General features: G+C 40.6%; 1 protein-coding gene across 6 annotated transcripts in view; it reads right to left on the bottom strand.

Moving 5' to 3' along the window:
* Positions 1-9,555: 9,555 nt before the first annotated feature.
* Positions 9,556-27,202, bottom strand: part of SNX16 (sorting nexin 16) — a 41,303-nt gene continuing 23,656 nt past the window's right edge. For 4 of the 6 annotated variants that reach the window (XM_023648378.2, XM_023648380.2, XM_070221382.1 and 1 more), the window contains 6 exons: positions 27,124-27,193; positions 16,562-16,698; positions 15,913-16,032; positions 14,947-14,975; positions 12,389-12,429; positions 9,556-11,225 (listed from right to left, as the gene is read on the bottom strand). In XM_023648378.2, coding sequence (XP_023504146.1) covers positions 11,169-11,225; positions 12,389-12,429; positions 14,947-14,975; positions 15,913-16,032; positions 16,562-16,698; positions 27,124-27,193 — 454 coding nt within the window. In that variant the 3' untranslated portion in view covers positions 9,556-11,168. Of the gene's footprint in view, positions 11,226-12,388; positions 12,430-12,683; positions 14,976-15,912; positions 16,033-16,561; positions 16,699-27,123; positions 27,194-27,202 lie in introns of those variants that run through there. The other 2 variants (XM_023648379.2, XM_023648381.2) reach the window with 1 other exon arrangement.

The following is a 27,202-nucleotide window of genomic DNA, read 5'->3' as shown; positions in this document are numbered from 1 at the left end:
TTGAGCTGTTTTCACTCTGATTTCTTTCCTGAAGATGTCTGTTGTCGGGATCTAGAGCCCTCCGCCACAGGCAAAGGTTCTGATGGCGGCTGCGCTTGAAGTCACGGAGTGCGGATTTTAAAGGGCAGCCAAGGTAAACTCAGGACGCGGACACTTCGCGTGGACTCAGCATCATTATGTGCTTCTGAGCTCCTTCTCCTGTGTTTAAGGAGTAGAAATGTAATTGCTAAAATTTTGAGTTTCTAAAAGTATTGATAAATAAAACAAAGTCTAAAATTAGGGAATGTTTGTCCACTGTTTGAAGTAATTAAATTTAACGTTTATTGACTTGATCCTAAAATCATGAACTTTAGAATACAATTTGCCTGCCCTTCAAGGCAATAGACCAGATTGTGAGGTTCTTGGGGGCAAGAACTGGAAACAATGACCCTAACCAACGAAAGCAAAAAACAGATAAAAAGGTGAATGCACAAATATTTATTGAGTACCTATGCTTAGGACCAGGGATGCAAAGGTAAGTGAGGCTTGTTTATCGCAGGAGGTGGCATAGTCCGGTGGGCCAAGAGCACAGCTGCTGATTCAGACTGTCTGGTTCAAGGGGTGGCTCCATCATCTATTAGCCGTGTGACTGTTACAGGTCGGGTTCCTTGGGAAGCCAATTCTGAGATGGAGAGGAGGGCGCAGGAGGTTTATTAAGAAGTGCTGTGGGCATCAGCATCCAAGAAGAGAAAGGGAAGGAAGAAAGGTTGGATAGAAGGAGTGGAGCTGCAATGCAGTCTCAAAGGAGGCCTTAGCTAACCCTGGGGGATGCTCTGAAGTGAGGTCTGCATGGAGGCAGTCCCCCATGGGGCTCCGTCATTGAATGTGACTGCCCTGAAAAGAGGGCATAGTCTTGGGTGAGGGGTGCCACGACACTTCAGGCAGATGAGGGAGTCAGTCCTTTCTTGAAGGGAGATTTGGAAGGTACATTACAGCTTTCATCACAGTGGCTTTAGATAATTCGACTTTGTAGACCCTCATTTTCTTCATTTGTAAAATGAGTATTTTACAAATATCTTTTTAGGATCAATATGAGGATTAAATATAACAATACACGTAACATCCTTGGAGTGCCTGGCTCATGGTGAGAAGTCACAAAAGTTCTCTGTCATCATCTTCTTGTTCACAACTTCTCCAATAAATATAACAACCACTGCCTAAGGCATGAGGTTTTCGAAACCGCATAACAACAGTTCCTGCGCTCAGGAAGTCTCGCTGGGGGAGGCAGACACATAAAGAGATGTGTGAGGCGATGTGAGAAGTGTTTCCGTGTTGCGCGGATGCCTGGGGCTGGCCTCCTGGACAACCTGCTGCCCGAGTCCAGCACTGGAGAAACCAGCCTGAGGAAGCAGGGGGCAGTAGCTAAGGCAGAGAGGCGTGAAAGGGTACGCTGGGGTCTAGGATGGCTGGAACGGTGGGCGTAAGACAGCCGGACGATGAAGTCTCGGACATCCTGGTGTAGGAGTTTGGATTTATTGAAGGTGTTGGGGAGTCAATGGAGGATTTTTAAGTGGTGATCAATTTGCATTTTACAAAGTTCAATCTATCACAAAAATAGAGAATAGATTGGAGAGGGGCAAGGTGAATACAGGGAACCCACTGAGAGGCGGCGATGGGGTTTGGCGGCGGTGGAGAGAGGCCAAAGGGGTCACAGTCACAGATGCCCCCAATTTCTGGTTTCAGTGGCTCAGCAGATGGTGGTACCATTTTCTCTGAGATGAGAGATATTAGGGGGAGGGGCAGACCTAGGTGAGGGGAGGGGATAAGTTTGGTTTGGGACATCAAAGTTGACATTTTTAGTGCCAGTTGATTATTCCAGGGCTGGAGTGTGGAGGATAATCTGTGGAAGAGACAGAGTTGTGACTGTGGAGAGAAGAGGGTGGGGTGGAGGACGGGCTAGTTAAGGGAAATTGCATCTGAAGACAGAGTTGGCTAAATAGTAGAAAGTCCAGGAGGTTTTCTAGCTTCTGTGATATGTTTTGACACTATGGAAAAATGCCCCATTCCCATCCAGTCAAGCAGCAGCTTTCCGTCTTCTAAATTGTTTGAACAAAGTCACTTCTCTCAGAATATCAACTCCCCCACAAAAGGAAGATGTGGAGTAAAGAGGAAGAGTTTTATTTTTTCAAAATAAGGTGACAAAAAGTTATCAAACATACTACTCTTAGAAAACTAGCTGAAGTGAAAAAAAAACGGAGTAAAGAGTAAGAAAGTTTTTGTAAAGGAATAAAGAGAATGTGGGAAAATGGAAAGGGGAATATAGGAAGTAGTTCTGGGACAGAATTATCAAATACCTTTTAGAAACAGGCACCTTTCAACGTTGTGTAGCTGGCATCCTAGTGAAAAGTAGGCAAAAATAATAGAAATAAAGAAAGTGAAAAGTTTACTAAAATTCAAAAATAGTCGATCATGGCTATTTGCAGTTTAGACATAAAAATGGGTAAGGCAAGGGTCAATTTCATGTTCCTATCTTATGAAGGTAAAGGGAAAAATTCACAAAATATTCTACGGCGCATGAAATACAGCCCTATTTGGGATCGAGGTAGGGCGAATACTGGATTCAGCCCGTACACTTTGTTAGATGAGAGTGTCAGTCGAGACAAATCTCCTTGGGATAGATCTCCTTCAGGTCTGACAAACTCATAAGTCAGTTTGGGATTGTCTTGGGATTTCCGCTTTGTAGCGTCCTGACGTCCCGCCCCGTGGCTGTTCTCTACAGATGTCATCGAGTGCTGCCACTCATCCTTCCCACCAGGAGGCGCGCTCAGCTCGTCGTAAAGGTGAAGACGAAGCACCTGCTGAAATCAGCCCGAGGCAGCTTCGTTTGTGTTCCCACCGACAGCAGTTTGGATTTTATTAATTGGAACTTTAGAATCAAAAGTGGGTCTTTATTATAAACTAGGCGACAAGGCAGGCCAGAGGGTTTAACCAAGCCTGAAAGCAAACAGTCTTTGGAACCCTTGCTTCTGCTTCATCTCACACTGTGGTGCATCTTGCAGACGAGTAAGGCGCTGCTGCCAGTGAGGATGCCAGGGTTGCAGTGACACCTGGGGTGGTCCTCTCTTCCCCGAGTACAGGTGGCCTGCGACTGCGAAAACTGGGAGATGCCTTGGTTTACCGGGAAGCCTACTACTACTTCTCAAGGAATTTAAGGACCCAACAATCTTTCTCAGCCATGCACGCTACAGAGGCAGCTTCTCTAAGGAGCAGCCTCAGAGGGGAAGGGTTTTCACACACACTGGCAGAGAGGAAGCAGGACCGCACGACTGCAGCAGCGACCACGGGGCTCACATTGCAGGTAATGCAGAGAAACAGCTCCCCTGACCTAGGAGGTTCGAGGCGTTGGAGCAGGCAGCGATTCCCGAAACTTCAGGGAGGCGGATGCGATACCTGCAGCCAGGCTTAGGCTGGACGTTGTGGACCCTTGGCTGCTGGTGTCAAAATGTGACTCATGACCCTTCTTCATCAATCTCTTTGTCAACCTAAGCCCAAGAGACAGAACTGGACCCTGGAATCAGGGACAAAATGGAGAACTCTCCCTCCACTGGCTGTGGAAGGGTCTAATTCACAGATGATGGCTAAGACCCACCTTCCGTGAAGTCTTTCTGGATATGACTAGACACAGGAGAGATTGTATGAAATAAAGAAGCACCAGACTCGGAGCCAAAGAGCCTTGTTTCCCATGATGCTCTATCACTGCGTTCATGTCATCTTCTGTCTGTCAGAAGCGGGTTTGGAGCGGAAGACTCGACAGGCTCCTTCAAGCATAAACGTTCTTGGATTCAGATGTAGTAAGGTAGAGTCTGTCTGCAAACTGCCGCCCTACAAGCCCTGCAGGAGAGCTCTCCAGATCGCAGCTGCTTCTGTGGGCGGCAGGTTTGTTCTGAAGGGGCTTTGTGCCCGAGGGTCAGTTTGGATGTGCTACTTTCTAAAGAACTGCTAGTTATAATTGAGCCCCTAGGTCCACATTATTAGCGATAAGTTTAAAAAGTATTGTCTGGGCGTTAAGACTTCCAAATATCCTATTTTTAGATGTTCATTCCAAGATTGGCCACAGTCTGTTCACATGCACCAAGGATCTCTGGCGCTCCTGCCGTGTAGGTGCCGGTGCTGTGCTGTGATGAGCACTCAAGGCTGTTCAGAGTCTAATGTGGTGCATGGACTCAAACATTCCGACCCACAGAGGTCATTGTTCTACCGGGGGAATGGACCAGGGGCTATGGGGCTAACGGCCCAGGCTCCCCAGTGGGAGTATCACAGGTAGAGCTGGGAAATCGCGTGTCTGGAGTTGGGGTTCACGGTGGGGGTGGGAGAAGCAGCAGGGTCACAAAGGGTCTCGTTCGCGGCAGCACGTCAAGCACACAGCCCACCGCGCAGCGGCCAATGCTTGCTGATAAAATGCCTGAACGTACACAGATTACAAAGTGTTGGGTAACTGAGAGCAATACCTAAAATGTTTCTGAGACCTTTCTGGAGACAGAATCCAAGGCCAGCATAGCCTGTTTTTTGTTGTCATCTTCGCAGACCCTCCATGGACATGGACAGGAATCCCAGCATGCACAGGTATGCCGGTGAAAGGAAATTCTTATTTCCCTAACTCAAAATGCAATTTTCTTAAAGTGTGTCCCCTTCCACTTCAGCAAAAGCTTGAGAAAAAGGAGAGGAATAAAGTTACTCAAATACTGTTTATTTTCAAACATTTTTAAGTTTAAAACTCCCTGTGTAATTGAGGGAAGAACCAACCAAGGCACAAGGCACATTGTATGCTTAGTCATGGTGACCATTTTGTACCTTGAAAATAAATTTGGGAAGTGACTTCCATATCAGCTTTTTCTGCCTTGACAGCACACTAAATAAATATTATTCCTCCAACATATTTGAAAGGTGAGGCTGAGATAAAAGAAAAAACCTTTCAAGAATAACTTTAAGGGAATCTGATATCTGACCACGGATAGATCAACTTCCTTAATTTATCTATTGCTTGGTGTCCTTACATAATATGCCTATTTGTTTCAAGTATTTACACTGGAAGTTTCATTTTAACTTTTGGTGTTTATAAAATTTGTAAGCATCACTCATGAAATAAGACTTAGCGGAAAGACTGCAGAAGCAGGAAGTTGAGATTTCCCTAAGTTTTGGCTTTATTCTTCTACTGAAAGAAAATGGAGAGAAAATGTTATGTTTGGGTGTTTTGAGGTGGGGAAGCATTTAGAACATTCAGTGAACTGACAAGGGCATGGCGAGTGCATGAGAAGCGTGATAGATGCGGGTGAAAAGGTGAGGCCAATTTATTGTCAACTTGGGTCATTAACAATACATTTCCACGAAAATATCTATTCAGAGATTCCACTGTGACGGAGTAAGACTACAGACGGTCAGAGTACGGATAGTTCAGTATTGCAGGTAGCTCTCTTCTCAAGTCTGCACACTGTGGCTGAATTGTTCTCTCTTATAACACAGCTTGGAAGGCACTGGGTGAGGCGGAAGGCCTGAGCAGCACACATCTGTGTGTGTGCACAGAAAACTGCATGCTGCCTCACTCAGCACCTGCACAACACCCCTGCCTTCCTGGGGCTACGGTGCTATTTCCAGACTGCGGGAGATGCCAGGCCTGCTGCGGAGCGCTTTCCACATCCTTTCACAGGGATGCCCTTCAGCAAACCGAACTGGTGAACACTATTATTATCTCCACGTTAAGTGAGCACTGAGGCTCAGAGATGCAAAGTGATTTGCCCCACTTGGTAAGAAACAGAGCCAAAACCCAGACTTAGGTCTGTTCAATTTTAAAGTATATCCTTAACTAGAATTGGATTGAGATGCAAGCAGAGTGGGCTTGGAAGGTTCTGGAGCTCCAAAAACTGGAGAAAGTTAGGAAACATTTTGTAGATCTGAAATGCTCAGAAAAGTAAACCCAACAGCTTTTAAAAAATACTTTGAGCAAGGTGTTGTAAATATATATCCATATATATTTCATATATACATATACATCAACACTTAGCGAGTAACCGATATATCGTTTAGCTAAAAAAATGAAAGGTATTTCTAAATGTATCTATGTCCCCAGCACATACAGTAAAGGCCTTATTTTGAACATCAAGTTGCTCCCATATTATAAAACCAATTTCTCCGAGACCCGCTGAATAAGCCATTGACCAAGCATGTGGAGAACAGAGGTCTGCCACGTACCAAAGGATCAGCCTCCCAGACTGAGAGCCCGCCTGCCTCTGTCTGGCCCAGCTTTGTCCACCATATTCCTCTGGTCGTCTTTCTGTCCTTTCGGGCACCTGAGCCCACATGCTGTGGTAACTTTCTCTTCTTTCACCATGCATTCTTTAATTAATTCAACTGTACGCAAACTCTCACTTCTTCCCCTGCCTTCTAATTCGTGCCCAGTCACCACAGGAAAATCTTTATTCCATTTAAGCAAAAATACAGCCCTTATTTTGATTAATAAGGGTGAAGTTAGACTAGTGATGGATAGACTAATGCCAAACAGAAAGAAATCCAGTGCTAGCCATGTTCTCATCAGCCCTTGAGCAGCACGCCCTGACTTGCCCCACTGCGGGCAAGAAGACGCTTAAAATGGAACTGTCAGGTAATTGTGGCCTGGCAAGGAATTCCTTTGTATGGCAGTAGGGAGGCCCTCAGGGCTGATACAGCCCTGCTCCAGCCTAATGGAGGCACAGAAGGCCAGAGGGACCGGGACTCGGGGAGCATCTCCTCGCTCACTTGTGTCCTTGTGGCATAAATCTTTTGCACTGTTTCTTGGCCAATTTAGTGAGAGTCAGAGGCGTCACTTTTTAGCAGACATAACCTGTACCATCTCTTCGTGCTTGGCCTGGCTCGTTTTGCAATCTCCCGTTAGATTCTTTACAAAAAGTCTCCCTTCCCCTTCGGCTCTAGTTAAACTGCTTCTCTCAAGCCCCGTGTGTCCAGATAAATACCTGTTGCTATTTTATTCTTGTTTAATTACCAGTTCAAAACCATTTTGTCCCACTGCAAACAATATACAAATTTCCATTATCTTATAGATTAAAAAGGCATTTTAAGTGTAGTTTGATAAACCACCATTTATCGAACGCATCACTTGGAAATGTGCTTGGGAAAAAACCATTTGTAAGCCAGGCAGAGCTGATGCAAGCCTTCACAATTTAAAATATGGGGTAAATGATGGAATAACATGGTTAGAAAATGAACATGAGTACATCCATCAATGTAAGTTCAATAAGGGATTTCCACCGTATTTTAGGTTTACAGATGGACTCCTGAACAGCCAATGATGATGGTTCCATGCAAGAGGTTGGACGTCAGATTCCATCATTTACGAGTGCCTACTGTGTGATAGACTGGGCTGAGCGTTGTCACACTCCATTAGGCCACAACAGTGCTGTAGTTTGGGTGGCATTACTTTCCTTTTACAGGAGACAGACAGGTTGAGGAACTTGCCCTGAGTAAACAGATAGCAGATGGTGGGGCAATATGCATCTTATTATTAGTTTAAAAATAATTTAAAAAAATTACAAAGTAATAAATGCTTATTATCGAAAAACTGAGAGAATACAGATTCATGAAAAAAAGAAAATAAAATCCCTTCATAATTCCATCAAGCAGATAACCACGGCTATTATTTTACTATATTTATTCTTTCTGTATACAAATGCACACATGTATACCTTTTTTCTTATAAAAGTGAGATCATACTGTTTTGTAATCTGCTTCTTTCAACTAGCAATATGTCATGAATATCTTTAAATATTCTTCTGCAACGTCACTGGGTACAAAATATTTAACAAATCCCCTTAATACTGAAAACTGAAGTATTTGTGACAAATGTCATGCATATCCTTTGACCTAAATCTTTACACACTACATCCATTTCCTTCGTTTAAGCTCCTAGAAGTGCAGTTGCTGAGTTGAAGACCATGAACATTTTTAATGGTTTTGCTCTACGTTGCCAAAACAGGTCTAGAAATACTATTCTTAAAGCAATTCATGCTCCTACCAGCAACGCAGACTTCATTTCTTCATCGTCTTCTTATAGCTGCAATTGTATTACTTTATTAGTGAGATCAAACATTTTCATTTCATTGTCTGCTTGAATTTCTTCTTTTTCTTTAACTTTGCTTTAAATACTAAATATTATTAGGATAAGCAAAACAAAACTTCATGATATTGCGCTATTATCGTATCTCCTGTGAAGGAAGGAAAACATGATCTTCTATGATAACAAATTACTTATAGAATGAAAAACAAATTAACTCAATGAGACACCTGGGCCCAGCAGGAGTACTTCCATGACACTTGTCACCATGGTACACGTGGAGTCACACATTTCTGGTCTTCTTCATTTTAGTACTACTAACATAGTCCCTAATAGGCTATAGACCATGGTACTATGGGCGGGGGCAGGAAGAACAGGAAGGGTAATGCCTCCTAATTAATCTGAGTTCTGTAAGGCAGGCCTCTCCCCGGAATTCTGGATGATCATATCCAATTGCCTGCTGGGGAGCTCCACTTGGATTGCCTACAGTATTTCACATCCAGCATATCCCAAACTCAGTCTACCCTCAGACTCCCTAGATCCTCCTCTGTCAGTCTCTTCCTTAGCAGGGCAACAATCTACCCAGAGTGTGTCAATCACCAAGACTTACATTTTCTTTCTAAACACCTCTATTTTCTCTAATATTTTCCTAATTCAGTCCTTTTTAATCTTAATCATTCAATACATATTTTTGAGGACTTACTATGTGCTCCCAGCTGGGAGGGGGGCAGGGACAAGAGGAAAAGAGAGAAAGCCCTGCCCTTTGGGGGAAGCAGTGGGGAGCTGGGCAGGTGAAACAGACAGTAAGAAAGTAAATAAGAAATTTGAGATGAAGGTGACTGTTTTTGTTTGTTTTTTTTTTTCCTTTTTCTCCCCAAAGCCCCCCGGTACATAGTTGTGTATTCTTCGTTGTGGGTTCCTCTAGTTGTGGCATGTGGGACGCTGCCTCAGCGTGGTCTGACGAGCAGTGCCATGTCCGCGCCCAGGATTCGAACCGACGAAACACTGGGCCGCCTGCAGCGGAGCGCGCGAACTTAACCACTCGGCCACGGGGCCAGCCCCGAAGGTGACTGTTTTGAAGACTATTTTTAGGCTGCTTGAAGAGGTAACATTTAACCTAAGACTTGAGGAGAAGAGCCAGCCTGTTAGGATTCTGGAAATAGCTTTCTGGACACGGGGTATGACAAGGTTAGGAGGCAGAAGACCTTAACAGACTCCAGGAACAGAAAGGTGGCCACGTGGGTTGGTGCTTGGGAGAGCAGTCGGCAAAGAGAAAGGATAGATTGAAGGTATAAGGTAAGCCAGCCCCTTGCTCCCCAACCTCAGAATACACACTTGACTGACTGGCTGAGGTTCTCCATCTTCTCCGTAAGATGTGCTGACACCCTGGATGCTCATGGCGAGCTGGCTCCTTCTTAAGACACCTGCACACGCCTGTTCCCTCCCAGGAGAGCTGTGTGACTACCAGGCATCAATTTTATTTCCAAATTTGTGTACACCAGCTGTACACAAAATTAAACCTCAAGTTTATTAGTAATAGATGAAACAGTGAAACATGAGAACAAATGATCATTTCTAGGGAAAACTAGGTCAGATGATTTGGAAAGAAAGACAGGGTAAAAGTATAGGCAAGATAGCAGTACAGCATTAAAAAAAATAGTAAAAACTGTCACAGATTCCTTCATACGTGTCTCATATCTTCTCTTTACAGAAACGAAAACTAGGAATCAGAAATGCATTAGGGGTACAGCTTAGCAAGAGAGAACCAGGAACTCTCATTTGTGAAACCAGACCAAAGAGGGGCCTGAACCTCTGTTAGAACACTGGCGAATGAATATACTCTTATGTGCATTGAGTTAACATGCAACATTTAAGGTGTCTATCGTGGTTTGTGTGTCCCTTTTTGACCTATCACATGAGGTCAGTGGGCTTCTGCTGCATCGTGGAGCTTGAACTGACGTGAGATGAAGGAATGAGCAGTAGGGACAATCATGGTACTTGTCACTTGCATGGGCTGGAGCTGACTCTTCTGCTAGCTGTGCCCCTCTATTCCACTTTTAAGAAGCAGCTAAAGCACTAGACTTCTACTTCTTGCTAATCTTTGCCCTCCTTTCTGCTCCTCTCGTCCCCATAATTGACAGTGAATACCGCTATTACCCCATTTACCACAATGCCGCACAAAGTACACATCAGCCTACTTGGAAGGCGTATCACTCTGAACTCCTTAAAGGGACCATGTGCTTCTCAGTAATTTTTATAACCCGGAGCCAACACAGTAGATGCTCAATGTTTGTTGAATGACCAAATGAAAGAACAGGCTATCTACTTTAATCTTTTAAACTGAGAAATATCTTTGTAAACATTTAATGTTACTTACATCCATCCTATGCTGTTATGGACTGAATGTGTGTGTCCCCCCAAAATTCATATTTTGAAGCCTTAACTCCCAGTGTGGCTGTATTTAGAAATGGGGCCTCTAAGGAAATCATTAAGGTAAAATGAGGTCATGAAGGATGGGGCTCTGGTCCAGTAGGGAACTAACGCTCCTATGAGACACCAGAGCGCTTGCTTGCGCACACATGCACTGAGGAAAGGCCATGTGAGCGCACTGCAAGAAAGCAGCCGTCTGCAACCCAGACGGCCCACCAGACACCAACTCTGCTGGTACCCTGATCTGGGACTTCCCAGCCTCCAGAACTGAGAGAAAATAAACTTCTGCTGGTTAAGCCACCCAGTCTGTAGTACTTTGTCACAGCAGCCCGAGCTGACGCGAATGTACAATAAGATTGTTTTCTCTTTCATCTTTGGTTTGCCCAAAGGATCCTGGAAAGTAAGTGACCTTTGATATGTCTAATAGATGCTTCTCTCCCCTTTAGCTTTCAAGAAAAAAATTTTTTTCCTTTAATTTTTTCTTTGCTAACAAAATACACAATATCATCACAGGAAGAAAAGCCTCCCCCCTACACTTAAGCTTATAATCTATAATCCAAATTTAAGATAGCTTTTATCTTGGTACAACTAACGGAAACCTACAATTTATAGTGGTTCAACAAGAGGGTAGCGTCTCTGTGGTTCTCGTCCTCTTCCCTCATCTTGTCACGCCTCCTGTTTGCAGCATGGCTCCCCCAGCACCTCTGGACATCTCCTGAGATCAGAACAAAGGGAGGGGAGACACTGTATCAGCAGCATACTTTCCTTCTTACTGGAAAACAAGGTTTCCCGGAAGCTACCAGCAGAATTCCATTTGTCTCACCGGCCACAACTGTGTCACAGGCTCAGACCCAGCTGCAAAGAGAGCTGAGAAAAGTATTCTGTTTCTCCAATTCCTATTTTGGGGTGGCAGAGGAGGAACGCAAATATCTGCTGGGTCAGTCAGTGACTGGCGTTTGCTATCCAGCGAGGCGAAGACTGGACGGGCAGGTGAACTAACTCTAGAGAGAGTCCTCCAGTTCCGGGCCTAATGCCCCCAGGGCGGGCTTGACATCTCACGCTTCAGCCAAGGGCTTCAGCCGCCATCAGACCGACACTGACACCTCTGTGATTACAATTAGCCAGGTGCGAACAGTCCAGTAGGCTATTTAAAGCCTATACCTATTCTCATCTGTCTATTACAATAAAACACTACCTTTCACCGTCTGAGTACACAGCTGTACTGTTTTATATCGATGTTTGCTTTATGTGGAGACAGTGACGCTGCTCTACTTTGCTGCCAATGATGAACATGAAACGACAAGTGGTGTCTGCTCTAACCAGAGGCCATGGTTAAAACATAATCTGAGTTTATCAATACTGTGCTCTGGCCGAGAACCTACCCACAGCTTGGCACTAGCTAGCACTTCTAAGTTTGCCTTCCACATTCACTGATCTTACTTAAAGGCATCTTTTAAAGGGAAGGATGATTTAATTGTGTGATTATTGGCATCATTTAATGGTGCAGAAATTGTTAGTACAGGCTATGAAAAGTTCTTACCTAATGTAGTCTAAGATATCACTCAAATCTGAGACTTTATCAGAAAAAAATACATATGTTCTCATAGAAGAAGTTAAATAGGGAAGAAAATTGGTGTTGAGAAAATAAGATAGAAAAATAAAGTCCTGTTTACTACACAAAAACCTAATTCATGAAGTTCTATATAGTAGCTACAGGTGAACTACAGTTTGGCTTAGAGCTGCCCAAAAAACAAAGCAAGAGAGACAGTAATAGAGTCCTTAAGAAAACAACAAAGCAATTGTTTAGGAGACACACAGGCTCATGGAACCAAGGCCTAAGAGAATTTTCTCCCGTGAGTCCTCACGAAGGGCACCCACCTCATGAGATAGAGCAGTCGTCCGCCTGCAGGACACGTGTACTGAAACACAAGCAAACAAAATCCACTTCAAAACCAGACAAATTATTCTTAGACCCAAGGCCACTGCTCCCTTCTAACATCACCAACAGCTGGAGCCTACGCAGATGACTTACCAGAGGAACGCGGTCTTCTGAAGCAACGTGCCTCAAATGCCGACCTCAGTACAGCAGCCAGACACAACACATTTTAAATAATGTTTTATGGTTGTATTAGCTACACGTGAACTTAAGTTTTAAAAGATTATCCACAAAGTGTTTTCTGTTTCAGTTATGTTCTATTTTTTTATTGATTACATTTGAAGTGCATTGCACCTATTCACAAAGACTTATAATCAGTAACACGAAGTGTAACCTTAAAGAGAAAGTCACAGACTCATTCCACATCTGTGAAATGCAGCAGTTAACTATAATTAACTATAATTAAATTACAACAATCGTAAGGGATAGGGAAACAGAAACTGGAGGGGGAAAAATGGTATTCAACATCTGAACAACACAGCTACTACTGTACTGAAAAAATAATTTATTAAATGAATATAATACTGGGAATAAAATGCATTATAAAAATAAAAAAGTAAATTCTAAATATAAATAATAGTGGTTTATCTAATTAACAAGAGTTTTTCTTCACCATCCAAAGCTTTTAATATAGTCTTCTGAAAGGCCAGGTTTTGCAAGTGTATGGTTCACTTTAAAACGCACATGTAGCACACAGAATATCTGGAGGTTAGGAAAGATCATCTTGTTTAATTAGACTAAAAATGGTACTGATTAATTTAAATGATTGTTCCTTTTGAACCTTTTTTAAGCCTAGGATAATATTCCGAAATGAACAAGTACGCGAATTTATTATATTCTTTCTGTCTCCCAGGATAAACACATTTCTAATACACTTTGGGGAAAAGGTTCTGAGACAGAGCAGACTTGTGCATTCTGATGAAGACTAACATTTTTGGTACTTTGGTAAAAAGCAGTCTCCTTTTTAGATGAAAGGTTAACAACAACTATCGGATCTGTTAATCTACGTCAGTAGAATTTTATACAACCACATATTAATATGTACATCATGAGAACAATGAACTCTGAGATAGGGGAGAAAAAAAGAACTGGAGGCTGTTATTCTATTTCCCCAGTAAGTTTCCCTCAGTTTTTAGAAAGCATACGCAGTTCAAAATGCCAGCAAGATTACAATGCTTATTAACGACAATATGCAAAACAGCAGCAACAAAATTAACGAGTAACTTCACACCATAAAAATGAAACAAGGCACTTTCAACAACTAAATGCAACGAAATAAACAATAAACATTTTTTTTATAAAGCTGACTTACAGACCCTAGGAGACTTTTGTAAAAAGTGAAATAGTAAAGGCACTACGTAATTCTTTACCCTAACTCCACGTGCTAAAGAAATTCACCAATTAAACTTGGCACAATAGTTTAATTATCATAAAGTGCATCACTTGGCTAAATATATATTTAAAAGAAAATCAGCCATAATACATTATAGCAACATATTCAGAAATAAAAATGCAATGCCAGGAGTCAATATAGTTAGGAACTTTGTAGTATATATGGCTTTTTATTTATTTTTATATTTTATATATTTTTTGCATAACTCCCTATTTGCTTAGAATCTATAATATACTTTCGAAACAGTATGCTTTGATTAGCAAAAAGAGGTAGTGTTCTGAAAGAGGCAAACTCACTAATTCTACAGGTAGAGATTTCAGATAAAGGCTGTGTGGAAAATAAGTATAACATATTATAATAAACTGGGACACATCATATTTTGATATTAATGACTTATCTTTCAAAATCAAGGCTATTTTATCACTTTAGCTATGTTATTACAGCTCTTTCAAATAGTCTTCCTTTGGTACTAGAAAGTTATCTTCTTTTAAATAGCAGTAACATTCCAAAAAAAGCAATTTTTATTTAGAGTTGGTAAATACATCAATATTTAAAACTCAATTCATCTTTACCACTGATTTAAACCATGAATGAAAATATATCCTGTCAGAGACACAAAGAAGTACACATCGATCAGGTAGCAACATGCAATTAATTTTCATTTGACTAACATACCTGGTGATTTAAAAATACACACACACACAGACGCATGCACGCACACGTTAGTTTGGAGCAATACATGGGCAGAACACCAGAATAATTTCCGCACAGTATTTAAGAATGTGGCCTTGATAACAGCACTCTACCTAGGCTTCTTGTTTAGTGTATTGAACACAAAGGTTGGATAAAAGACAATTTAAAGCAGCAGTGAATTGATTTCCTATCCCAATAACTTAAAAACAAAACTTTTCTTTCTGTAAACTTTACACATGTGCATTCTTGCTGTTTTCTGTAAAGGCCTCAGTCTTTTTCCTTCTTAAATACGTGCCACTCTGTTCTAAACCTGCTGAAACGTAAGAATGAAGAATTGCTTGTGGTGCTAGCCGTCTTCAGCATCACACGCCACTTCTGCTACTTCTATCTCAGATACGCAATTCTCAGGCTCACCGCAATTTAAGCGTGGCTTATCATCAGCTCTGCAAAAGAAGAAACACTCAGTGAGGAGACTGGATGCCTGCTACTTCACTTCACTACACCTTTAAAACTCTTTGACCTTATGTAAAAAAGGTTCGCATATTCAATTAGAAGTTGAGTACTTTTCAGTTGCTTTTGTCAGATAACCCCTTGGGAGATTATGTTTTAAAGATCGGCACCTGAGTTACAGCTGTTGTCAATCTTTTTTTTTTTTGCTTTTTCTCTCCAATACATAGTTGTACATTCTAGTTGTGGGTCCTTTTAGTTGTGGCACGTGGGACGCCACCTCAGCGTGGCCCACTGAATGGTGGCATGTCAGTGCCCAGGATCTGAACCAGCAAAACCCCGGGGCGCTGAAGGTGAGTGCTCGAACTTAACCACTCGCCCTCGGGGCTGATCCCTGGAGATATATTTTTAATTCAGCTCTCTCAATTAGCAGGCATCAATGAAAATCTAGGCTGTAATCACCTTTACCAACATAAAATTTGTTCTCATGATTCTAGCTTAACTAGTATCACTGAAGTATTAGCAATTACCTTGGATTTATATGTAATAAAAATCCTATGTGCTTTCAAATATACTATTTTTTAATCATTCCTATTAGGTAGGCAAGGTGGTTGCTATTACAATGTCCTACCTTCTAAATGGAAAAAGAGAGACATGGAGGGAGGTTAAAGTAATTTGTCAAGATTTACAAAACTAATGAACTCACAGCCCAGTTACTTCAGACACAGCTTCAAAGCAAGTTCTAAGAAAACTTAGAGCCTGGATGCCAAACGCTTGTTTTTAGGCACAGCCTAGAAGATCTAGTCTTTCTCTGCTCAGCAGATTCATGACACAATAACACTGAGTTCATAAAAAATACTCCACAGAGTAGCATTACGGCAATCTCCCGACGATTATTCAGACGATGAGGCTAATGAACTGAACACTGTGTACCCAGATTCTTCATCCAAGACGTCTCCATCAGCCGTGAGTGCAGGTGACTCCGCCGTCAGGCTAGGTCCACCTTCCAGTCCTGCCCCATGCAGTGATCCTTCAGGTTCTAAAGACAGTGTTCTAAAAGGAAATCACAGCGACAAGTTATTTTCTTGTTCAGTATCTTCTTGAATAAAATAGGCGTACGTTCATTGTTGAGAAGGCACGCAGCCTTAGTAGTCTTCCGCTGGTAAGGCTTAATTAGTCATATGACTAAGGCACTGCTGACTCTGAGTCAACAAAAAAACTAGTTATAATTAATTTAAAATGATTTTAGCATCAATTCAAAAATGCTGATGAGAAGGCAAAGTAGAACTTTCCTATGTGAAAAGCTGGCATGAAGGCCTAGAAACAAAGATATCATTTACGTAGGTTAAAGCGAATATTGCTTAGTTTGTTGAACAGCCAGAAGCTTATTTTCCTGATGTTTCCCCTCCTTCAAATGCTCAGCCTCCTAAACAAATTATCAAAAGACAACTTCCCCAATCTACGAAGAAGCCCTCCGAGAGTCTACGACTTTCGGAATCAGAAATATCCTAAGTCATATGAAAATACAAAGGGCATCCAGCCCAGCCTATTGGGAGCTGAAAACGCAGGCGTCCCAACTCACCGGATTCTGCTCTCCAGAGCGTCTATGCGAAGCTGCTGCTCACTGAGCAGTGTCTTCAGGGACTCCACCTCCTTCTGCTTTTCAAGCAGTTCCTTCTGAAAACGGTAGTTGGTCTCTTCTAAAGTTTCACAGAAAGCCTTAAAAACAAATACACAAACACACATGGAAACAGACTCTAATTACTTCCTTATGCAGCATGTCTCTCAAGAGCATTACTGGGAGTGAAAGAACACGGATAATCAAATCCTTTGTTCGCAGCCCGCACCTGCTGCCCTCCCCTGAGTCTTCTTAGCTCTCCGCTGTCTCAGCTCTCTGTGCCCCATCTACCAGGGGGACTTGGAACTGCAAATCCCTTTTCTAGAGAATTATTATGTAGAAAGTCAGGGGGCCTGAAGCAAATATGTGATATCTCTCCAGTGTGGGAAAAAATGACGAATAGCCACTGTTTCAGTTTCTATTCTCCTTAGTTTATTTTTACCCAGTCCTAGGTAATTACATTTAAAAAGAACTGTGGCTCCTGATTCCGTGTATCAGTCCAGCAGAGACACTGCTGTAGCAACTACTTCCTCGACAGCACCTCGGCATCGCTTTCTCTGTGCTTCTCCTTTCACTGTAATTACTCAAAACCGACATTCTATCCTTTATTTCAGCAGTGTTTGGCATCCTGGTTATAAAGATTAAAACAGAGACACAGACAAAATCATACTACCATGAAGAACGATGCCATGAGAAACTCTGGGTCGCCTCCCGTGACGAGGCTTTCCAGGTTACTGATGGCTTCTTCTCCCTGTTCCTAGTTAGCACTGTCTCCTCTGTGACTGTTTTAAGCCTTTGCCCCGAGCAAATCCCCTACAGTACGTTACCACTGCTGAGCCCCTACAGTACGTCACCACTGCTGAGCCCCTACAGTACGTCACCACTGCTGATCCCCTACAGTACGTCACCACTGCTGAGCCCCTACAGTACGTCACCACTGCTGAGCCCCTACAGTACGTCACCACTGCTGAGCCCCTACAGTACGTCACCACTGCTGATCCCCTACAGTACGTCACCACTGCTGATCCCCTACAGTACGTCACCACTGCTGAGCCCCTACAGTATGTTACCACTGCTGATCCCCTACAGTATGTTACCACTGCTGAGCCCAAGCCTGGAAGATGATCCTGATTCTTACACCAGAAAAAAATCGCTGATCCCCAGAATCCTAACTACACTTGCAGCCTGTTCTTGCCCTCAAGGACACGTGACTCTTCAAGTAAGCCCCGTCTCCTGTGGACGCTTGATTCATCACTTACACGCTCGCTCCAATTTTCAACCTTCTCTCCTCTTTTGGCCCTTAAACCTCGACAGTGTCTCCATACAAAACCAAAATCATCTCTATCACTCTCCTGATCATGAGTCTCTCTAGCTACTAACTCATCTCCTTCCTTTCAAAATGGAAAAGTTTTCCACGAAAAAAGGTCTTTTTTTAAGCCAAATTTAGCTTCCCATTCACTTCTAAAATCTTCAGAGTTCTACTCTTTTTTTCTCTAATTAGGCTCAAGCAAAGGCTAACAATGACCTTCTAATTGTCAAATCCAGAGTATTGTTTTTCACCACTTCACAGTATGTCACAATTGACTTAAAATTTAAAAAAAAAATTTTAATGGAATCCTCTTTCATTGGCCTCTGTAAAACTTCCTGGTTCCCCTCCTAACTTTGACAGTTGCTTCTGAGTCTTTACTTGTTCTTTGCACATGGGCATTCATCAGAGTTTTGTCCTCGGTTATATACTCTCTTGCTCCATACGCCACCCCTGGGCAATCACACTTACTGCTGTCGCTTCAGCTATTATGTATACTATATGCTATCGACTCCTGTTGTTCTGTTGCTGTTGTTGTTGATCTCCAGCCCAGACCTTTCCTGAGAACAGACATCATTCTCATGCCCACTGGTCCTCTTCAACTGGATGTACCAACGGCAAGTCAAAGCGCATTCGCAAAAGAAAACCTGCTCTACTGCCTACTCATCCACGCCACCAGGCAGGCATCTCACGTCCTTCCTCTCCCTGATTTCTACCGCCCAAGGGTAACCCAGTCTTCCCACTCTTCCATTGCCCTCCTCCCCCACTGCCTCATCAACATCTCTTGTGTTTTCTCACTTTATTCTCTATACTCATTTCTCCTGTTTTTGGTTCTTAACAAACTACAACACCAGGAAACTTAACTGGCTTACCTATGTTTACTTTGGCACTCTTCCAATCCAAGCCGGTTTTCTTAAAAATAGATCTGATCATGTTACCTATGATTCAATACCGCCTAAAGGATAAGGCCGAAGATCTTACTTGGCAAATGAGGGATCTTATCATGTGACATATGCCTTTCACCCTAAACTCACAGCTTGCTCTATTTACCCTTCCCCTCCTCTGAGCCTCCACACACCCATGTTCCAACCAAACTGAACTATTTTTCAGTTTCTCAAATATTTATTTTTATATAGATGGGAGTATATAACACCTATCATTCTGTGGCTTGGTTTTTCACCTAACCACATAAGACAAACATTATAAACATTCCCAAATTAAAAAATTTGGGTATATTCACAATATTACGAAAAAATGAAGAGTTTTTAACTATCACACAAATAGAAGCTAAGACCATAGAGAAAAACAAAGTAAATAAACCACAGATCACTTTCATTGATAACAATATGGTTGACTAGATAAACTAAAGCCTCCAGCTACAAAATATCTAGCTAAAAACGAAACTTTTGAATAGCTGTGAGGGGAAGAAACAAAGGCAAATCTCAGGGGGCAAAATGAATGGAAATCAAAACAGGTGCCGTCAGCCTGCACGGACTCGGCAGCATTGGGGAGCTGGAGAGGACGACGAGAGGAGAGGCTGCCGTTTGGTAACGCTGAGCACCAGGATGGGACAAGAGACGAGGAGTCAGGCATATTTTGGGAGCCAGTGACAAGAAATGAGACACTCAGGAATGAAGCAAGGGTCCTAAAGAGCTAAACCGTTAATAAAGTCACTTATCAACACAGGGATACAGCACGAAAGACAGTCTGTCTCACTCTGGCCTTGAGGTGGGAGAGGTGGAGTCTTCCCTGAAGAGCCTACACCCCTGGCCAACACCTCACGTGGATTTAGGCTTTGAATTGATACTATCACAATTAGCCAGAAACACCCAGCTGAGAAACTAGCATAAAAAATGCTTGAGGTATATCTGCAGAAGCAAACACAAACTTCTACGGAAGGACGTACCCTTGCCTCAGCTGTATAGAGTTCCTGCAGACCAAGTTCTAATCAAAGTGAATTTACAATTCAAAATGACAAGGAATTTATTACTAGGAAATTATCCAACACTCAGAGAGTGAATGGAACCAATACACAGAAGGATCAGAATCCCATCAACTTCAGATAACATTACTAGCCAGAGACTGTAAAATATGAACATGTATAAAGACTTGCAAAAATAGTCATTTTTAAAATGCAACTTTTTTAAAAAAACTATTTCTTTAAAAGCAACTATTAAGAAACATTGGGTATACTGAGACAAACCAAACAGAATGTCAACACATGAAAAATAGTCAATAACATTAAAACCTTAAAGGAAGGATCACATAGAATAAGTCTGACTGAAGACAATTTGGTAAATTGGGAGCCAGAACTAAGAAAATTACCCAGAATGAAGCACAAAGAGACGGAGATGGATATCATGAAGGAAAGGTTAAGATAGATGGAAAAGGAAAATAACATGCATATTTATAAACAGAATTCTAAAAGGAGAGAACAGAGACAAGGAGGAGAAGCAATACTCAGTGAGAAAACAGCACAGAATTTTCAGAACTGATTAAATACTAGCGTTTTCAGATTTGGGAAGAATAATGCATCCCAAGGGAGAAAAAATAAATACCACCCAGATATAAGAGAGTGAAACTGCAAATGTCAAAACCAAAGAGACGCTCTCTAAACCACCAGGGAGAAAAAGCAGCTTACTCTACAGGGACAATGGCCAACAGCTCCCAGCAGCAGTCCACGCCCAAGGCAGCGAGAAAAACGACTCCCGAGGTGGAATTCCAGACCCAGTCAAATCACACTTCCAGAATGAGAGCAAGATTAAAAAAATTTCAGACATCAAAGACCCAACATCATCAACACACATTCACTAAAAGATCCATTAAATGAGGCACTCCAGGAAGTGAACTGGAACCCCGTGGAGAGAGTGAGATGAATTCGGCACAGTGAGGAAAGGAAGCGGCGAACACGCACCTAAGTCAGAAGCACTGACTCTGTAAAGCGTGATAACGGCTAACTTTGAGGAGGGCTGGACAACTTGGTGCTAAAACACGTGAGGACAATAAGATACGACGACCAAAAGACAGTGAACACAGAACTTACAAACCAAGAGTGGAGGAAAAAAGAGAAGAAAGAAAACTGCAAATACGTAAAAAGGAGGAAAGGGAAAAACAGCAGGGTAAATAAAAAGGACAAAATAAAATGGCAGAAATAAATACCAATATACTGGCAATTACTATACGCACCAGAATAAACTCACCAGTTCAAAAACATTTTTCCAATTGTATCAAAAAATGAAAATCTACCTCTATGATGCTTACAAGAAACACACTTAAAACATAAAGGTAGAAAAAGACCTATCAGGCAGCAGGCAAATCTGCTCCTTCTCCCACACAAAAGGTGTAGTTTTATTAAAATCAGACTGAATGCACTTCAAAGTGAAAAACACTATTAGGCACAAAAAGAGCCACTATCTAATAATAAAAGTAACAATTCACTAGGAATATTTCAATTACATAATTGCAAGGAGAAATTTAATAAATCCACAACTATAATGAGTACATTCAATATACTACTTTCGGTAATTAACAGATTAAACAGGGAAAGAAAACAGTAAATATTTAAAAAATTTAAATAATACAATTAATAAGCTTGATCTGACAGGTATATATTTAACCCTGAGCATAACAATCAGGAAATATATTCTTTTCAAATACACATGGAAAGTTTAGAACATCTATCACATACCTGCGGACTGCAAAGATTACACAGCACTGTCTCAACAATAACAGTGTCACAGAGAGCACAGTGACGAAAATGCAGACAGATGAAAAAAGTCAATAATGGAAGGAAAAATTTACAGAAGTGTAAAAAATTTAAGAGAATTCAAAAATTTATGGAGCAAAGAAGTATTAAAAAGAACATTACAAAACATGAATGATAATGAAAATACTACTTAAGACTTGTGATATACGGTTAGCATGTAATTCAAAAAGAAATTTATAGTTTAAATGAATGCATCAGAAACAACTGAAAAAGTATCCAACTCAAGAAGTCAAAAAAAGAATAGACTAAACCTAAGCAGAAGGAAGAAATTCACGGAGATTCGAAAAGAATTTAGTCAGTCAACAAAATCAAGAAATCAAGAGATGGTTCTTTGAAAAGACATAAAGTACACCAAATCCAAGGATAAAAGGCTGGTAGAAACAACAGTGAGATTGAAAGTGGATCTATAATTAAAGATATGTTTAACAGATTTTGAAAATCATGACAAAACAGCCTTACATCAATGTATTTTAAAACCTATATAAAATGGTTTTACAGTCGAGTTCTGATGACCACTTAAGGAACAAACATACTCATCTCATTCAAAAGGTTCTGGAGAACAGAAAAAGAGGGATTGTTCCTCAACTTACAAGACTGGTTATAATCCTGACACCAGATCCAATGACAGTAACAGAGAGGAGAATTACAGATGCAAAAATTCTAAATAAAATCATTACAATCCAAATCCAGCAATTAATAAAATGGTGAATTTATGAGTTAATCCCACAAGTAATGTTCTTTCATCTGAGAATTTATGAATGTAATTTACCAGACCAACAGATCAAAGGAAAAACCCCATATGATCATCCTTATAGAAGCAAGCAAAAGCACTAATAACACACACACCACCTCTCAGTGAACCAGGAAGAGAAGAGAACTTCACTAACCAAAAATAAAAACAGCAGAAGCAATGCACAACTACCAAAAGCCTATAGAAAACACCATACCCAATGGGAAATACAGAATCATTTCCTTTAAAGTCAGGAAGAGGAAAAGCGCGCTCACCATAACTGCTTCTGTTTCATTCCAAAGATCCTAGCTGGCACAATCATATAGGAAAATAAAATGAAAGGAACTACGGATTAAAAAGAAAAAGACCTAACTGTCTATATTGCAGAGGTTATGACTACCTACACAGAAAATCCAAAAGGACCTACACATGAATGAGAGATTTCACCAAGGATGTGACACATAAAATAAATACACAAAAAATCAATACTACAACAGTAAAAAATTAGAATATAAGATAAATACCAATTATGATGTAAGAAAACCAGAAGAATAGGGCCAGCTCTGGTGCCTAGTGGTTAAGTTTGGTGCGTTCTGCTTTGGTGGCCCGGGCTCGGTTCCCGGGCGTGGTCCTACACTGCTCTGCTAGCAGCCATGATATGCTGGTGGCCCACATACTAAATAAGAGGGGAAGACTGGCACAAATGTTAGCTCAGGGTGAATCTTCCTCAGCAAAAAAATCCAACTAACCAAGCAGACAAAAAACATACGCATGAACCCTACAGTTTTCCTTAGAAATTTAAGGAAAAAAACGTAAACCTTTACTGAAGGACTTTTAAAAAAGACCTAAGGGCCAGCCCAGTGGCCTAGTGGTTAAGTTCACGTGCTCTGCTTCAGCTGCCCGGGGTTTGTGGGTTTGGATCCTGGGCTCAGACCTACACACCACTCATCAAGCCATGCTGTGGTGGTGTCCCATATAGGAAATAGAGGAAGATTGGCACAGATGTTAGCTCAGGGACAATCTTCCTCACCAAAAAAAATTAAATAAATAAAAAAGACCTAAGTAAGCAAAGATCTATGGATAAGACTCAATACTATAAAGACAAGGCTCTTCAAAATCAATCAATAAATGTACTATAATTCCAGACAAAATGCCAACAGGATTTTTCATGAAACTCACATGCTGATCCTAAAATACACATGGAAGAGCAAATAGCCACTTTTCAAGAAGAACAAGGAAGGCAACTCCTGCCCTACTAGATACAAAGATTATAAAGCCATAGTAACACAGTACAAACTCAACAAATATAGAAACTTAGTAAGAAACAGAATGATTAAAGAAAAAGCAAATAGAAATTCTGGAGTTGAAAAACACAATAACTGAAACGAAAAATTAACAAGGAGCTCAACAGCTGATGTGAGATGACAGAAAAATGAATCAGTGAGCTTGAAGATAAATCAATAGAAATTATCCAATCTGAAAAACAGGAAAAAGTGACCGAAGAAAAATAAACAGCACTTTAGAGACATGAAGTGCAATATGAAGTGCACAAACGTACAGGGCATGGGAGTCCCAGGAGAAGGGCAAGGGAAAAGAATGGGAAAAGTCTTTGAAGAAACAATGGCCAACAAATCACAAGTCTGAGACAGAACATTAATTTGCCAAATCCAAGCAGCTCAGTGATCAAATAACGATAAACACAAAGAGATCCACACCTCAATACATCATAATCAAACTGTCAGAAGTCAAAGAAAACAATCTTGAAAGCAGCAAGGGCGAGATGACTCATCATGTATGTGGGAACAATATAGTGAAAGGCAACTTTAATCAGAAACAACGGAGGCTGGAAGACAGCAGAATGACACAAAGTGCTGAAAGAAAAAACCTGTCCAAGACACTATCCTTCAAAAATGGACACTCCCAGATAAACAGACAGTGAGAATTTGCTGCCAGCAGTCCTGCCTTACAAGGACTACTAAAGGACGGCCTTAGAGCTGGAGGGATGTGATACCAGACGATAACACCATCCTCAGGAAGAAACAGAGGCCTGGAAATAGTGAATATATGGAGAAATAGAAGAGTCTACAAAATGCTTTCTCACTTCTCTTAAGTTCTTTAAAAGATAAAAGAGTGTATAAAAAATAATTATTACGCTATATTGTTGGGTTTATAATACATATACATGTAAACATGTAACAACAGCAACACAAAAGAGGAGGAAGAAAAAGGAAACACACTGGAGCCAAGTTTATAATTCACTGCATTGAATTATAGTATTATTCTGAAGTAGACTGAGTTAAGATGCATACAGTCATACCTAGAGCAACCACTAAAAAATAACTAAGAAAAATGAACATTTCTACAGAGGAAACAAGATAGCACAGTAAAAATATTTATTTCACACAATAATAGGCAGTAAAGAGGAAGAGGACCAAAACAGATGAGACAGATAGAAAACAAACTGCAAAATGGCAGACGTAAAAGGAGAGATGTCAGACCGAATAAAAGAGCAAGACCCAACTACATGCTCTGTACAAGAGACAGACCTTAGATTGACAGACACAAACAGACTGAAAGCAAAAGGATGGAAAAAGATGCATCATGCAAACCTGTAGGAAACGAGACTGTGGTACTGGCAGAAGGGTAGGTAACCAGATCAAGGGAAGAGAATTAAGAGTCCAGAAACAAACCCTTCCTCTCATGTTCATCTGACTTTTGATAAAGGTGACGACACAATTCCATAAAAGGTAGAGAGACAATTAGATACCTATAGAAATTTAAGACACTTAACTCACATCTTATGAAAAAAATTAGGTCAGGGTAGATTTCAGACCTACATGTAAGAGCTAAAACTATGAAACTTCTAGAAAATAATGTAGGAGAAAATCTTTGTGACCCTGTGTAATCAGAGTTCTTGCAATATAACCAAAAGCATAAGCCATAAAAAAGTCACAAAATGAACTTCATCAAAATTAAAAACGTTAGTACTTCAAATGACACCATTAAGAAGATGAAAAGACGCATGCAAATAGGAGAAATTATTTGCAAATCATGTATCTGAAAAAGGACTTGTATCCCAAACAAAGAACTCTTACAACTCAATAAGACAAACAGCCCAAGTAAAAAAATGAACAAGACTTAAATAGACAATTCATCAAAGAAAATATATGAATGACTAAAAAGCACATGAGAAAAAGTGATCAAAATAAAAAATCATGAGAAAATGCAAATTAAAACTGTAATGAAATACTACCACACACCCACAAGAGTGGCTATAATCCACAACAGATAATATCAAATGTTTGTGAGCACAGAGGAACTGGAATACTCATACACTACTGGCAGGAATGTGAAATGGTATAGCCACTTTAGAAAACACTAAGTTCCTTAAAAAAGTTAAACATAATTTGCCATATAACCGAACATTCCACTCTGAGGGATCAACCCAAGAGAAATGAAAACATATTTTCACACGAAGCCTTCTTTGAGATTGTTCATAGCAACATTATTCATAGCAGCACAAAATGGGAACAATCCAAATGCCCCTGCACTGGTGACTGGATAAACAAAGGGTGGGACACGGATACAACGAAAAGCCACTCCACAATAAAAAGGAATGAAACACTGAGAGAGGACCCTCCAAACATTATGCTAAGTGAAAGGAATGAGATGCAAAACTTATACATTTTATATATATATATACACACACAAACACTGTATACTATATGTTAGGCATATTGTATATATAAAAGATTACGTACATTGAATACTGACTTTTATCTATCTATACACACACACATATATATACTATATGATTCTATCCATATGAAATATCAGAAAAGACAAATTTGTCGAGATTGAAAGCAGATCAGCAGCTGTCTGGGGCTGGGAGTGTGGACTGACTGCAAAATGGCTTGTAGAAATATTTGAGGTGATAGAATTTCTAAAACTGGATTATGGTCATGGTGGCACAGCCCTACAAATTTACTAAAAATTATTAAATTGTACATTTACAATGGAATAGCAAATAGCAAATTTTATGGATGAAAATTTTACCTCAGTAAAGCTGTTTTTAAAAAGCTATGGTATTCACTCTAATACAAAGAACTGACTCAGTGTAACTGAAAACATTACAAACCTACCAATTAAATCTGTTCCATTTAAACACCATCAAACATTTGGGAAAAAAACTTGCATAGTATCCTAGCTAATCTATTCTCACCAAATGTTTCGTGAATCTAGTCAATTGCTTCAAGAAATAGGCCACTTTAACATGTCAATTAGCGCAATCTGAGGACCATCACACTTGTGCTGAATTGCTAACAAGACAATGACTTCTACCTCTGAAGACAAGTTTTAAATTTGATCTTAACTCTAGGTTCTTTACTTTGATACTCAGATGGAAGAAAACTCAGTGTACAAATAGTACTTTTAAATCTAGTAATTTTTTTAACAGTAAAAATAAAGAGAACAAAATATAGGATTTAATTTTAGATCTTTACTGACCCTATGACATTAAGGATTTTTTTTTTGTTTTACTGAACCAGGTTCATGTATCTCAATGAAAGAAACCTTTGACTCAAACATTAAAAGCTTTCTGTGCAAAACTACCATGGTCTAAAATGATAATATTTTGCTGTTTTCTGTTCTATTCAAGAAACAATGTAGTTATTGTACTCTATTATTTGTTCCTCTTTTCATGTGATATATGATACAGCACTTACCCTGCTTTCTTCTAGGCTATCAAATGGACCTGGTGGATCATCCAGACAAAGAAATTCTCTTACTGCAAGGCTTTTCAAA

The sequence above is a fragment of the Equus caballus genome, chromosome 9 (assembly GCF_041296265.1).
Source record: "Equus caballus isolate H_3958 breed thoroughbred chromosome 9, TB-T2T, whole genome shotgun sequence".
NCBI lineage: Eukaryota > Metazoa > Chordata > Mammalia > Perissodactyla > Equidae > Equus > Equus caballus.
Note: the sequence above shows the minus strand (reverse complement) of the source record. Positions and strands in the feature narration are given on the sequence as shown.